The sequence below is a fragment of the Typopeltis vanoorti genome, chromosome 23, assembly GCF_054136105.1.
Source record: "Typopeltis vanoorti isolate ZY-2024b chromosome 23, IOZ_Tvanoo_1.0, whole genome shotgun sequence".
In the NCBI taxonomy this organism is placed as follows: domain Eukaryota; kingdom Metazoa; phylum Arthropoda; class Arachnida; order Uropygi; family Thelyphonidae; genus Typopeltis; species Typopeltis vanoorti.
Window position 1 is genome coordinate 1,717,434 of NC_143571.1, and position 15,283 is coordinate 1,732,716.

General features: G+C 35.8%; 1 protein-coding gene across 1 annotated transcript in view; it reads right to left on the reverse strand.

The window, feature by feature from the left end:
- LOC150093569 (uncharacterized) overlaps positions 1-12,768 on the reverse strand; it is a 119,414-nt gene extending 106,646 nt beyond the window's left edge. The window contains exons 1-3 of the mRNA XM_090412694.1: positions 12,686-12,768; positions 7,139-7,311; positions 680-933 (exon numbers count right to left, since the gene is read on the reverse strand). Coding sequence (XP_090268820.1) covers positions 680-933; positions 7,139-7,311; positions 12,686-12,746 — 488 coding nt within the window. The 5' untranslated portion in view covers positions 12,747-12,768. The remainder of the gene's footprint in view (positions 1-679; positions 934-7,138; positions 7,312-12,685) is intronic.
- Positions 12,769-15,283: the final 2,515 nt, after the last annotated feature.

The following is a 15,283-nucleotide window of genomic DNA, read 5'->3' on the forward strand; positions in this document are numbered from 1 at the left end:
AAGAATAGGTACAGCAGAAATTCCTTGCAAATTCTCATTATCATTATTATTATTATTATTTGCCAAACTTTGTTTGGTTGAAGAGTGGAGTTTTTCATTTTTATTTATTAATGCACGTTTTCTTCCAATTCTCAACTTCGTTTAAAAAAAATCCTTATACAATTGACAAAGAGTACAATCAACAATTAAAATGAATTAAAAGTAAAATTTTTCCACAGTTAGACTCTTATAGCACAAAAAAGTGTAAGAAATGCAAAATATTAAATTCAGCTTCCTATTAGTGGAGCAAGAGAGAAAGAGAGAGAGAGAGAGAGAGAGAGAGAGAGAGAGAAACAAAGAAAGAAAGAGAGAGAGAGAGAGAGAGAGAGAGCTATTTTAACTCTAAAATGACTCACACCCACGACCATAAAAACACACAACCACCGAGTTGATCGTTTTCTTAATTTGCGATTTTTATTTTTTACTTAGAGTTAGTGACATATATTCAAAATTATTTGCTTTACAAATCATTAATTCGATGATCTTGATAATCCAATTACAACCCTTTCTTTTATTATTATTAGTTCCGATTATTGACCACATTGCATCATTTTTTTTTTATTGCGCTTTACAAATTTTGATAAATAGCGTCCGTTCCGCTGGGGGTTGCCTGCCTGGTGATATAAGTAAACAAACTTACCTCAACATCCCATTGAAGAAAATTCGCCACCTTCTCATCGGACAGAGACACTGAAACTTGAGACCTTTTGCGATGAACGAAGATGAATCGGCATTTTGAGACGTTCTGGCATTATCTGGTAATTCATACACCTTCCCATTTCTCAGAGTTATTCGAAGCCATGCTTCCACTTCCCCGTTGCCTCTCCTTGATATTTGAGCAACCAGACATTCTTTCTTAGAGTTCATCCCGTAGAAATATACTTCGTCGAGACCCTAGAAATAAAAGGCGAACAGATGTGAAACGAACTCCTAGCAGCAGTCTTTCAGTATTTCGCTCGTATTTAGGGCAGCAAGTTATTAATTTAAATACTTGGGATAAACTGCGAATTAGAAACATGCGATAAACCTTTATAAGGGCTTTGAAACTGAAGTGGAATTTCCCAGTCCCACACTGTCGCCAGAAAATGTGGGTTTTTCATACCACAAAGTAGACAAACCAGCCGGGGAGACAATTAACCTCGTACCCTTAGTTAATACGTAACTAATACTAACAAACGATACTATCATATCCGTATAATATAACTCTTACTTCATATTTTGCAAAAATATCGAAATGCAATTTTTTTAAGATTAGTTAACAGCTTGAAAGAAAGGCAGAAGTGACATTTCAAGGTAATTCTGCTATAACTTCGGTAAAGACGATAAACGGATTCTTCTTTTCATTCGCAACATACGAGGTCTGTTCAGAAAGTTTCTCGACATGATTTATTTAAAGTATATACAAAAACTTATTAGATATATGAAAATATATTCCCTTCGAAATATTCTTCTTCTTCTGCCTCAATTCAGTGTTCCCAATATGTTTCCCCTTTTCGGAAAAGCGCTTGAAACACTGCGTTTCGGAAGCCTCTCTGGAACCCTTCAGGGAATGGCTTTGAATTGCTCTGTTTGTTCCATTCTGTTTAATTTCATTTACTTTTCAAATTTTCGTTTTTTTAAGTAAAGATTTTCGCTTAGGGAATAAAAGGAAGACGCAAGGATCATATCTGATGAACAGGATAGTTGAGGTATGGGTGGGATGTGTTCTTTTGAGGAAAAATCTCGCTTACACGTATTTCCAAATCTTCCTTCAGAATTTAGCGGCAGAAGTCAACCGAAATTCCCGTTTCACTGGACAGCTATCGAAAAGTAATTCGTGGATTGTTGCTGACTTTTTCGCGAACATGAGTCACCAAATCGGGGGTGCGGGGATGTCGATGGTCGTCAAGATCGTAACTGTCTTCTAGTTTTACCATCTACAATCTTTTGAAACACTCGAATGTCTTTGAGTGGCTAAAGGGATTATCGCCGAAAGCTGTTTTGCTCATTTGTAGCTTTCTATTCCATTTGTTTATGTTGCCAGGTTTAACGCAGAACTTGATGGCCACACACTGTTTCCCTGACATCTGAACACTCAAAAAAAATATTAAAAAATAAATACATAAATGAAATATTGTAATACGTCCATCAAAGCTCTGCGAACGTTTTGAACAGAACTCATACAATAAATATCACGAGTTATACGTCTACAAAATTTCTTAACTGGTCTCTCACCGCTATCTGGATATAACCCATTAATAAATTTCATGAATTAAAGATTAACTTCTTTTTAAATAACGATTAAAATCAAGATACGGTTGTCATAGAAAATTAGCAGGTAAGGAGAGTTTTATCTCCCACTTAAATCATACACTGTAATATACGATGGTACTCATTTAGATTAATCAGGAGTGGTAATTATTCTACAAGTATATGTAGCTCAACCAGAGGGGAGGTGGAATCATCAAGTAATCCTATTTTTAAAACACGAAATATACTACGATATCATCATCAACAGCAACAGCAGCTGAAATAGGCATTTATGCGCCCTTGGATTTCGTAACCATGACTTCAGGATAAGGGGTTTAGTACTTATCCTGAAGTCATGTGGTGTTGTTGATTCTGCAAACTCCTGGAACCAATCACTGAGAAATTTGCAGAATCAAGAGAAGTTGTAATTTGTAGAACACTGCATTAAGGATTGTAGTTGCACAATGTCTCGGTTTTTATGAAAATCTACACGTGACAGACGTCGGCAATGACAATCAACAATGCTGGTTACACTGGTACTAAGAAGAATGCGACTAGGTCTGTGTACACGGAAAGTCCGTGATATAGGGGAAACGAATCCCGCTGCACACTTTACTGATAACGTGAGCGTAGAGGGTGTATGTGTGGAAGAAAAGATATCGAGAGTACACTTCATTCTTCGAATGTAACAGAACTGAATCTTTTTGGAAGAGATGGAATAGTCTGTAGCTGTTGATCTGCACATGAACTGGTATCTTTGTTCATTTGTAGCACCTGGGAGAATAGACGTCGTCGGTTATGCAAAAAGATCTGAATAATGCAAAGTATTCTACATTATGTAAGATTTACCGAAGTCACTCGTGTCACTTTCAGTACAAGTCATTTCAGTATTACTGTACTTTGCCAACTGCAAATACAGTACTGATGAGACATGATTTTAGGATAGCAATGAGGAAAAACTGCAATTCGTTTACGGATGCCGATCGCAATTCACTACGACTTGTTCGAGGTATACCGGAACATCGGATGTAGGGCACATCTTGTATATTCGTTAAACATAGATTGATTGATTGGTGGTAATGTTGAAGGAAGAAAGATCCAAAGAAAGATATTAACTAACGTATGAAGAGATACATGTTAGCAGAGATAATAGCGCATGCTAGAAGGGTAAAACGTGTGACCAGCGTGAAGAAGAGCTCGTGTAGTTTTTGGGGTGTATTAAATTTACATTGTCCAGTCAAACTATTATGAACATCATCCTAATAGTTCGTAGCCTGCACTTCCTGCTTCTAGAACTGCCACTATGTTTGAACGTTTCAGCAGATTTGCTGTCGTAAGGAAAGTTTTCCTTCCATTTACCAGTGTTTGTGATGAGCAATTCAAACCCCTAATCTCGTTCCACGCAATCTCAGTCCTGTTCTATGGGACTGAAAGCCGCCGGCCATGTTAATATGTGGAAATCGCTGTTGTGTTCTGCGAACTACCCTCGAACGATATCATACTGTGACTGCTTGTTTCTTCTGGACTATGACATTGCAATCATTCTTCTCTGGAAACTGGATTCAACTGAAAACGCAATTTTTTTTTTCGGTATAATGACGTCTCTCAGATATAAAAGTGTAGATGAAGTTGTCGATGATTAGGCATAAGCATGGATCACAACTTCGAGTGTGCATACTGGGAAGGGTAAACTGGAATGTGGATAACATCGTCATCGGTCCTGGTTAAATTTCATGGTTCAGTCATTCCATTTTTCGGCTATAGGTTTGCACTAGGAGAAATAACCTGCTTTCAATGAGGGATGGGACATTCCTTTCGCTCGGTGACTGCTGTTTTGCATAGTATCCTTCCAGTTTTGGAATTTCTTATCTACAGCACTCTGCAAATAGCCTGAACCAATATTGTGGTTTCCTAGAAACTGCTACCCTTCCGTTAATATCCTACAATCGTGGCGTTTTCAAAGACCGTCAGATCACATCCATTGTTCATGTCATTAGCACTTTCGCGTGAATATGTTACACACCTCCGATATCGTGTACACGAACACCGCATTACATTATTGTGAAACCGTTATTTCACAATAATGTGAAATAACGGTTTCACATTAGGTCACAATAATTTCACAGTAGTGTGCTTGTGTGTGTGCTTACCTGAAATACGGTGCTGTCGGAATACTTACTTGAACAGAGTGCAATTCATTTCTCGTCCATTTAAGACGGTTTTAGGCATTTAATGCAGCCGTTTTGCCATTAATCTCTGCTCCCCCTCTAGGGATAAAGTAATTTAATGTCTGTAGAACTGTGTGTTCATGAAGCCGGTTCGATCGTTCTGACGGGTGACAAACTCGTGTCCGGAGAAAAATCCTTCTACCTCCGTATAAGACCAGATTATTGAAAATACCTGATGCGGTTCCTCATATCGTAGTGGGGGATTCAAACCCGGATCTTTTCAACCAAAGAGCTCGTCTATACCAACGAACTACGGAGGCTCACGAGTAGCGTTACACGCAGAAAAGACAAAGCTTCGAGACCCACTTCGATATCTTAGTTCCAGCCTTAATGACGTCTAATTCCTAAACAGCATCAACTTTTCATTAGAAAAGCTCAACATTTACGTTTTTCACCATTTTTCCCAATTATACACTACTTAACTTTTTATCTCAAAGTAGTATTTTTCGCATATCGACTGTTATAATATCCAATATTCAGAAATGTTTGCCTTAAACTCGTCTCTTTTTTTTAGCTCAAAGTCTCTTTGTGACATTTATTAAATACTGATTTCATTCGGCCTCCATGCCAACAGTTTTCGGAACGATTTGATTTCCATTTTCTAAATGATGGTTTATCCGATTCATCCTTTTTTTTTAATACTGAAGGAACATCTTCATTGGAGATTTTATTCTTCATATCTCCAACTGATTTCTCTTTTCCAACTTCAGTGATCCAGCACGTGGAGATGTCGAGGCATTTGCTATGACGACGCATCAAAACTGTTCATATGTATCTTTCAGAAGTCTTAATATAATAACCACTGTTGAAGCATCTTAATCTCTTCCTTTCCACTGATACAAAGCAATTCTGATCACACACACACACACACACACACACACACACACACACACACACACACACACACACACACACACACACACACACACACACACAAATATCCATATATATATGGATCAAGAATCAATTACTACTCTCATCTACACGTTCTCTAATATTTACAAATGGCAGGTTACGTGATATTTTTGCTTCACGTCATTAGTTAGATTGTATTCTGACAGAAAGAATTTTAATGCATCTCTGAAACAATTCTTGAAGTTATGGAAACGTATTCACCTTGCAAGTTTAAATCCTGTCTGTAACCTCGGTTTAAGAAATGTGTTAATCTACGTAAGAGAAGAACTAAGTACAACGCAACTTTCATTGAAATCTCTCTCTCTCTCTCTCTCTCTCTCTCTCTCTCTCTCTCTCTCTCTCTCTCTCTCTCTCTCTCTCTCTCTCTCTTTCTTTCTTTCTCCTTTTTTGCCTCTACTATAGATTGAAATAGTTGCCATTAAGTTATCAGCGCATCTAAAGTTAATTTTGAAAGGGCCACCAACATCAGGAAGCGTTCATTATGCATAAATAGCAGTTATCCTTTCAGACCACTTGCCAACGCGATTGGCCCTAAATTTTATCCAACTCCGCTTTCATCCCCTTTTCTGCTGATGTGGCTGATCTTTTGCATCATTTCCGAAAAAGGCCAAGTCATTTTGTGTCTTACTTTTCCTGTCATTCTTGCATTGCTGAGTTTGATACATGACCTACGATAAGTTCAAACTCACAGCATTTAACTCTTCTTTTCTTGTTCATTATGGATAATAAAATGTCTCCAGGTTTCTATGGCGTTTCTTTAATTGCTTCAGGATGTTTGTGCTCCAGATTTGTCTTCTGTTTTGAGTCGCATTTTATACTCACTTATTTCATTTGTATCTTTCATGCAAGTTCGGAGTTAATTTGCATCCCTATGAAGGGTGATTAAATGTTTACCCGAATTATTGTCCCAGTTATTTCATTTCATTTCGCTTTATAGTAATAGAAAAAACTATTAACACTTATCGTATAAGCTACCCTGAATTCACTGAACTAAGAATAAGAACTGCTAAGTGTCTGGATTTTGTCCAATATTTTTTTTTTAATTTTTAATTTTTTTTAATGCCATCGACGTTAAGACAAATACCAAGAAAAACATCACTAGCAGTTGCAGGCGTAGTAGAAAAACATCACTAGTAGTTGCACTCGAGTTCACTGAAGCCTGTTTGATTGGATTTGCCACAAAATCTTATCAAGTAAATGCTGGTGTCATTATCTCTCTGGCCATTGGGCAATACGCACTCGTACTGATTTTCTTTCTTGTTCCACATTACGTATGATGATGATAAATGAATCTTTATCATCGAACTTGGCAATTAATGGTGAGGATTGAAGACTTCTTTCTTTCATCGAATATCTTTTGGATATCAATGACTTTCTTAATTTGATTATTATAATCAAATGAAGAAATAAATAAATGTCCACTTTCTTTTAATACAATTCACACAGTTTATTCGACGATATCATACTGCTCTTTGTCATTTGTGAAACACTAATCGTTGCCCATATTACAACATATAACGCGTTCTATAATCATTACCTTACCAGAGTGTTCTTGTTGTTAGCTAATAGCGGTTCCGTTCTCTTTGGAAGACAACGCAAGGTTATTGTTACCTTCGGAGGAAAAATTTCGAGTCACATCGGCACTAAACATTTGTCGCCGTGTTCAGTGGCAAAAATATGCATAGCACTACGAATATAAGATGGTATCGTTACATTTTGACACTTACCTGTTCCATATGAATCTCATCTTGTGGGAGTTCGAATATTTTTTCTTCCACTTTCGTGACAATTGCGAAATCTCGTGGATTATTGCTGTTAGCATCATACAGATCGAATCTTCGCTTCTTAATCCTTCGCAGAGCCTCGATATAAATAAACGTCATCCATCGCTTTAGTTTCACTGAAAAGGAGAAATTATAAACTAATTTACAAATTGTTATGAAAAATATTAATCCCGCAATACGGTCGATATACTTACGTGATACAACATATGACTCCCGACGGTTAAGTGCCTGTCTAACCGTGAGTGTCATATTCACGACTGCGGTCATGAACATCACACTCGACATTTGCTGGTTGTTTGGAAAGATAACTCGAATTCTAACCGAATTCGAGTTATCCTAAGTTAACTTCTTTCCTAAGAAGTTTCAACTAAAAGCTGTCTTAAGCGGTTTTAAGTGTAATCATAAATGTTGGCCAACTAATTCTATTAGATTTTGCAAGCATTTCATTTGACATTTAATATTTACTGTGACACGTGGTTCTCTACTATGTAGAATTCGAGAGAAAAATTTAGGATGTTTAATTTGCTTTTTTTTTATTGCTTTAGGAAAGAAACAAACTGATTAAAAAAATAGAGAAAATAGTTAGATAGAGCAAACAGTTATAATCGCATATGATAGTCGGGATATATTGTTGATAGGAAGGAAGTACCATCGTGATTGCATCATTCCCTATCCCACCGGAGCAAAAATGTAGAAACCAAAAGCCCTACATATAAAGGTCTGTTCTGCTTCTTATAGCAGAAATATATTCACAAGATGGATTAAGAAACTAACAGGAAAGTATCTAATTCGGATGATTATTCCAGAAAGATTAATCATAACACTAAAACAAAACTCCATAAACCCCACACGCTCCAAACAATATTCCCATCTGTGAGGTGTGCTAAATTCAAACTTTTTTCTTCAAACCAAATACTCTTCTGCTCTGGAATGGGTTTTCGTTTTTACATGTTTTTTTTTTTTTGTGACAGAAGTATGCTGCAGTTGCGAGAGTATTAGGCCACGCAGAAGAAAACTTCTTTATGTGAAGCCAACATAAATAACATCAGAACTGTTACGATATAAGTTCTAAGTGGAATAGTTTAGTGATATCGTGTTTTAAACCAAGGTGAGAAGAAGCACTCCTCATGATGCAGATTTTTAATAAGATTGTCTTTTTATCCAAATAACTTTAAATGGAAGAAAAAATCTCGTCCTCTTTTATGGAAAAGACTTCAATTCTACTAGTTCGTTCTCGCAACACATTACAACACACAGGCTCATCCTAATAGGAGACAATAACATAAATACTCTTGACCACGCTTCTTCAACCACTAACACTTTGTCATATCAACATACGAGCTCCCATCCATACATCATCAGTAATGAACGCAAAAATTGCCGATCACTACTTTGTCTCAACTTCGTGTTATTACGTTTCCTAACCCCCCCCCCTCCCACCACCACAAAAGTCGACAAAACTCGATCATACTAAAGAGCATTGTCGATAACCAAGTAAAAAATACAGACTGGAATTCCCTACTTAAAATAAACGATCCTGTAACATTATACGAGAATTTTCAACTAAAGTTCACAGAAATATACAAAAAAGCAACAAAATCTACAAAAACGAGGCGACAAACAGACAATAATCCACGGAAAAATGACGACATACTAAATACTATTACTGAAAAAGAAAATCTATGGAAAAACTTAAAAATCACCCAGTAACACACATTTACAAACCTTATACAAAAACACAAGAAATAAACTAACAACAAAAATTCGTAGGGCAAAAAGACGATACTACTTCCAAAAAAAGCATGGAATATAACGACAGCATTAAGCAAACATGGGCTACACGTAACGAATTAGTAACCCGAAAAAAGAAAACTTCAGCACAAGATTTTATTGCAAAAAGTTTCGGTCAGGACACAAACCAAGAGGAAGTAGCAGACTCATTCAACCATGCTTTCACAAACAACATCACACAACTCAAAAAAGACAAACTACCGACACAAAGTCAACAACAAACGATGTATTTTCCACTATAACAAAACAGGAACTGAAAGAAGCAATCCTACAACTAGAACTAAAGACCACTCCAGGAATAGACAAAATAAGACTCACAGATCTTATAACACACTTTGAACAAATAAATCCAATACTTTTGAAACTCGTGAAATATAATATTCGACACAGGCATTATTCCACAACAACTAAAAACTGCAGTAATCATGCCAATATACAAACACGGCAAAAGAAACGTTTACTACCTTAGAACTACAGACCAATACCTACACTACCAGTCATCTCAAAAATTCTAGAAAAAAATAACACACACACCAGACTACAGAACTATTTACAGAAGTAAAACATCATCTCACAAAACCAATACGGCTTTCAGAAAACAAAAAGCACCATTACTTTATTAGAAAACATCGCCGACACAATAAACAAAGCTCTCGACAAAAACAAGTACGCCGTCCTTATACTGCTGGACCTAACCAAAGCATTTGACACACTTGAACATGACATACTATTCACCAAACTATACTCAATAGGTATAAGAGGAACACTGCATACATTGTGTTCTGTTTGAGAGGTAGTTCAAGAACTACCTCTCAAACAGAACACAAGTAACAAAAATAGGTACATGTCACAGTCGGAGTTTACAAGTAAACACGGTGTACCTCAAGGTGCCATATTATCACGCACTCTATTCAAGATATACATTAACGATGTTCATAATTTAGTCAAATATTTCAAAACGCAGATGACACTGCACTACTAGCAATCCACACAGACATTAACACAGCTCTCTGCAAAGCACAACAAGACCTGAACGAAATCACAACATACTTCCACCAAAACGCAATTCTAATCAACGGCACCAAAACACAGATGTCAATAATACACAACCCAAGAATCATACTTCCCGCATCACTATCGATACACTCGATACACTGTCACACATACCGCTGCATTAACAACAAAAATACCTACCAATGTTCCAAAATCAAACCTATAACACATGCAAAATACCTCGGTCTCTATATAGATTCCCACCTTAAATGGACAAAACATATAGAACACCTACACACCAAAGTCTGCATCATCGCAGAAAAACTCTTCTGAGTAAAAGACATTATTCCATCCAACATAAAAAACTACTATATCACTGCATCTGCGAATCACTACTCAGATACGGAATAACAGTCTATGCAAATACATCAAACAGCCACCTAACAAAATTAGAAACACTACACAAGAAAATCGTGTCAACAGTGATCTAGGCACAACAACCAATATCCGTCAACTACATGACGATACACAAAATTCTGAGAATTAAAAACCTGAAACACTATATGAAATTAACAAGGAATTATTTCAACATCACCTACCGAAACAACAGAGACACATATCGTATAACACGACCTACAACAACTCTCTACATCCCCACACCCTTCATCAACTCATACGGTTCTTTTGTGAGATCACATCAGATACCCACGCAACTCAACAACCTACCAAGAAAGTTGAAACACGTAGATAACTACAGAACATTAACATCATCACTAGCATCCATTGCCTACATCCCATACATAAACAGTAGCAACAACACAAATAGTGAAGGCTAAATTCCACTCTCTTCATAAAAGCTAACCCAATTTCGAAGTAGGTGGGATTAACTTGCCTCACTCATCTACAAGTAATCCTTATAAGCAAATGCAGAAATTGGTATGTATAATCACTCTTTCTCAAACTTTAAAAAAAAATTAAAAATAAAAATAAAATTTAAAAAAAATTATTATTATTATCATTATTGAAATCTGATCATTATGGAAAATGAACTATATATGCAGCACTCAGTGCTGAAATTTGTAAAAGAATATGTTGTAATGTTACTCAAGATGATCACTGTATGTCCGAAAATATTTGAGAGATCAATAAATAAAACTTATTTTAGAAATAGTAAAAATATTAAAAAATATTAGTAGTAGTAGTAGTATTAAAGACCTTAAGGAAGACAAGGATTCATCCCGGGAAGATATGCATCCTCATACCATCTGTCTTATTTTTCTTGTATTCTTTCACATCACTTGCATTCAACACCTCAAAAGGTATGGCGTTTCAATTAAGCACTGCTCTATAAGTAAAAACCTAGCTCCCACCCCTTTCTTGATTGCATTCTTTCTCAACTTCCAAGATGCCGTCTTGTCCTCTCCCTACTAGAAAATGAAAAATTCCATCTATCGATGTGAAATATGATCCTTTCAGACGTTTGTAGGTCTCTATCCCCCCCCCCCCATTACCCTTCTCTGTCATGGTCTGCAGTCCAATACTAAGCTCTGAATACGCCTTGGAGATTAGGAACTAAACTCACTCATATTTCATTTTGTTAATATTTTTTAATCAAAGAGCTTCATGCCTTTTTAAATACTGTTAAAATGGATACTGCAAAACTTGTGTAAGGCATGCCTACCTCATTCACAGCCACTGTAGTGTAGAGGTTATGGGAATAATCCGTGCTTTTCCTTCCGTAGTAAATTAATTTACCAAAAAAATATATTTAAGCTTCCCAGTTATTTAACGCTTATCTTTATCGCAATATATGCACAGTGGGTTAAATTCTGTAGCTGCATTGCGATTGTAAGCATGCCTGCCTGCTTGGTCAAGTAGGCAGGCATGCTCATTGCATTCGGAATTTAAGCCCATAGCAAAAGGACTTGTTTGTGAAAGCCTTCAGATGCATTTCATCTACCCGATGTGAGACCACCTTCATCCTGCTTATCCGCTTATTGGAGGCCTGAATTGACCTGAGAAAGTCCAAAGTTTAGTCTCTAGGGAAAAGTTTTCAGATTATACACTCTTAGTCAATCCAATGGTATTAATGTGTTATAGGTTGACAATACTTTGTGGCTGAATTTTCACATAAAAAGAGAAATTGTCAACAAAATAAAATGAATATTTCTAATGTCCTTATTGCTTGTTAAACATGCAACTCACAAAAAAAGAGGAAATGCCAAACTATCAAATGCCACACTGCTGCAGACAACTTGCGAATTCATCCATTAATATATCATTGATTTTTCACTAAATACAGTTATTTTCTTACAGTTTTTCACCTCTGAAATAGTAAGGCAGTTAATTTTACGTACTTAGTTATTCTAACTAATAATGCAAATCGCGTAAATTAATAGTTGTTAAAAGTCATTGAAAGATAGCTGCTGGCCCTGTTAATGCGGCTCACCCTTAGACAAAGTGATATTCAAAAATCGAGTTGCGTATGTCTCTCTAATAAGAATTTAGGATCCTGCACAGACGAAAATAATTTTTACCTTTCATCGCAATACCATTCTATTAGCAAATAACATTAATGCAGTTTTGTAAACTTTCTTAACAGTCTTGCCGTAACAATCATTATTATATGAGATATTTTTCATTCCCTTTTATTTCATATGTAATATTAATATTAACAGCATTAAAATAGAATGGTTGAAATCATACCTCTAATGAACAAAAATGCAAGAGAAAGAAGGAAACAGAATGCAAGAACAATTTCCATCATGACTGCACGTGAGCTGCCTCCAGTACAAATCCTTTAGTAGATATGAGGAAAATATAAATAGACTTTGTTCAAGAGTTCAGGAGTATAAACGATAAAGTATTGAAATGTATGTCATGAAAGTAGTAGATAAGAAAGGAAATGAAAAAAAAAAACTAATGCGCAGCAACAGTGTGAATGATGCCTTCGGTTATTAAAAAAAAACACAAGCTATCTGTTTATTTACTCAATACTGACTCTCATCACAGAAAAAGTTTCATCACTCTGAGAAATCGTTGAGATTTTTCTCGTGGCGAAATATAGCTATTTTAAATATGCTTCTTCGTTTCATTTTCCATTTGTTTTGTTGTTTTTATTCATTTAAAAAAAAAAACGAAAAACTTAATTATCGAAGTTGATCCAAATTTGAGGATAAAATTCCTGAAAATCAGTGTTAAAATTTTGGCGAGAAATTATTATTGCGCGGTTACGTTAGTACGTGGTACTAACCAAACAGTTCCCGATAACGAACTAGTACAAAGAGCTCAATATTCAAAACTGTGGAAAGCAATAATAAAGTTAGTAGAAACAGCATTACTTTATTCTTGTGCCTTCAAATAAATTTTCAACGCTCTATCATGGCTGAAATTAACAAATTCACAAAGAGGAAAATATTGAATTAGTATTAATTAGATTAGAACACTTCAACATTATTAACAAATTATGTGAATTTCGGCTATTTACAAAATATATTCAAAAGGATTGGAAAGAAAAAGTATTGCGATACTCGTGGTCGATCCTGAAAATTTATAGTCTTAATTTCTCAGGACAGCAACGAGAACTCTTCGTTGCACGTTATGAAATTACGTACAGTGAAGTTAAACCTTTTGCTGCTGCTGTGTGCCTAGACTATCATAGCCACATATAATATGACAGAAAAATTGGGCAATATCGTGGATTTTCCCAGAAATCATGACTAAATCTTTGTCATGGATAGCAATGTTGCGTGGCTTAATGGGGAAAAATAAATGACATAAAATAAGTCTTCGGAATATAAATGATATACTATTGCCAGCCGGGTTGGCCAAGTGGTTAGCGTATTCGCTCGCCAACCAACAGGCTGCTAGCTGGTTCGAATCCTGCCGTTGGCATGGATGTCTTATGGTGGGAGATGAATTTCATTGCCTGGGGGTATACTACCTCCCCGCGTACTGGGGGATTGAAGTGGCTTTAAAAATGGCCATGTGTGGTCTCTAGATGACGGTTTCCGGAACAGGTAGAAACATTTTAAAAAATACAAAACAAGGTATAAAATTGATAAAAATAGAAACAAATCCTTATCACACCTATGGTACGAAATATACAATAGATTTTCAAGTAACTTTTCGTGGGTGGGAGCAACATGATAAAAAAAAATGAATCGATTTCCCTCAACGTTCAAGGAGCGAGATTAGTTTAACGACTTTAGATGTACAAACAAACATAGAAATAATTTTCTCAACGTTTGAGAAAACTATTTTAAGGGTGGAGTAGCAACCATGACAATGAACTCTACAATAGTAACGAAAGAAGTCAAACGATGCAATCCGCAAAGTTAATTATGTGGATCTGGATTCTGGAACATCCAGTACGATTCCATATTGCGACTTTCGTACACTGCTGAAATAAATGTTTATAGCTTTCTAGCGATGATGTATTAGTAATAATTACTACGAGAAGCAATGGCTTCTCGTTGTAAATGACGCTTTTAATTTTTATAATGGACGCGTGAGAGGAAAAGTACTTCCAACTGTACCAAGTCCCAAGTGCTTCACAGTTGGCATAAGTGATTAAAGCACCCGGTAACAGGTTTCGTAAGCTGAAAAGTTCTAGATTTGGGAAGTGAAATCAAATATGCCCATTTAGTTCAATAAGCTCAACTCATTTGTCTCTGATAAAATTTGATATCTTCTAACAAATTCACAAGGGTAAACTGGAGCTTCAATAAATGAGCACTAAAGACAGGTTATACCAGGTTACACCATTTTACTGCTGAAGACGTATGCCGAAACCGCTTTGAAATAGGCATTAAAAGGTGAGAAAAACAACAAAAAATTCAATATTTTAAAAAGTTTTATAGTCAGACTCACATTAAAGGAAAACCGGACAAAGATATGGTGCTCTGTCATCTAAATATCTAACAAATAAGTTTTTTTTTTAATTTTACTGGGACTTAAACATTAATCTGTTTGAAAAAGCAAGAATTCTGCCTTAAATATGAATTACTTCTTGAACATATGATAGAAATGCTAATATTGTTTCAAACATATTTGAATACCGCTATAACACCGTATGTAGACTCACCCAACTAAAAATATGTATTAAGGAGAAGAAAAGTGTTAATATAAAATCAATAGACTTTTAATAAACTAAATCTAAACACAATCTTCATTACATGTATTTAGTTCCTATTCTTAACTGGACAGTTCTCTAGCATTTTTTTTTTTTTTGTGAAGACGTTCAACAGACTGTTGGTCACCTACTTCTTTGAGTGTCAGTTGCTGGTTTCTGTCCCAAAAAAT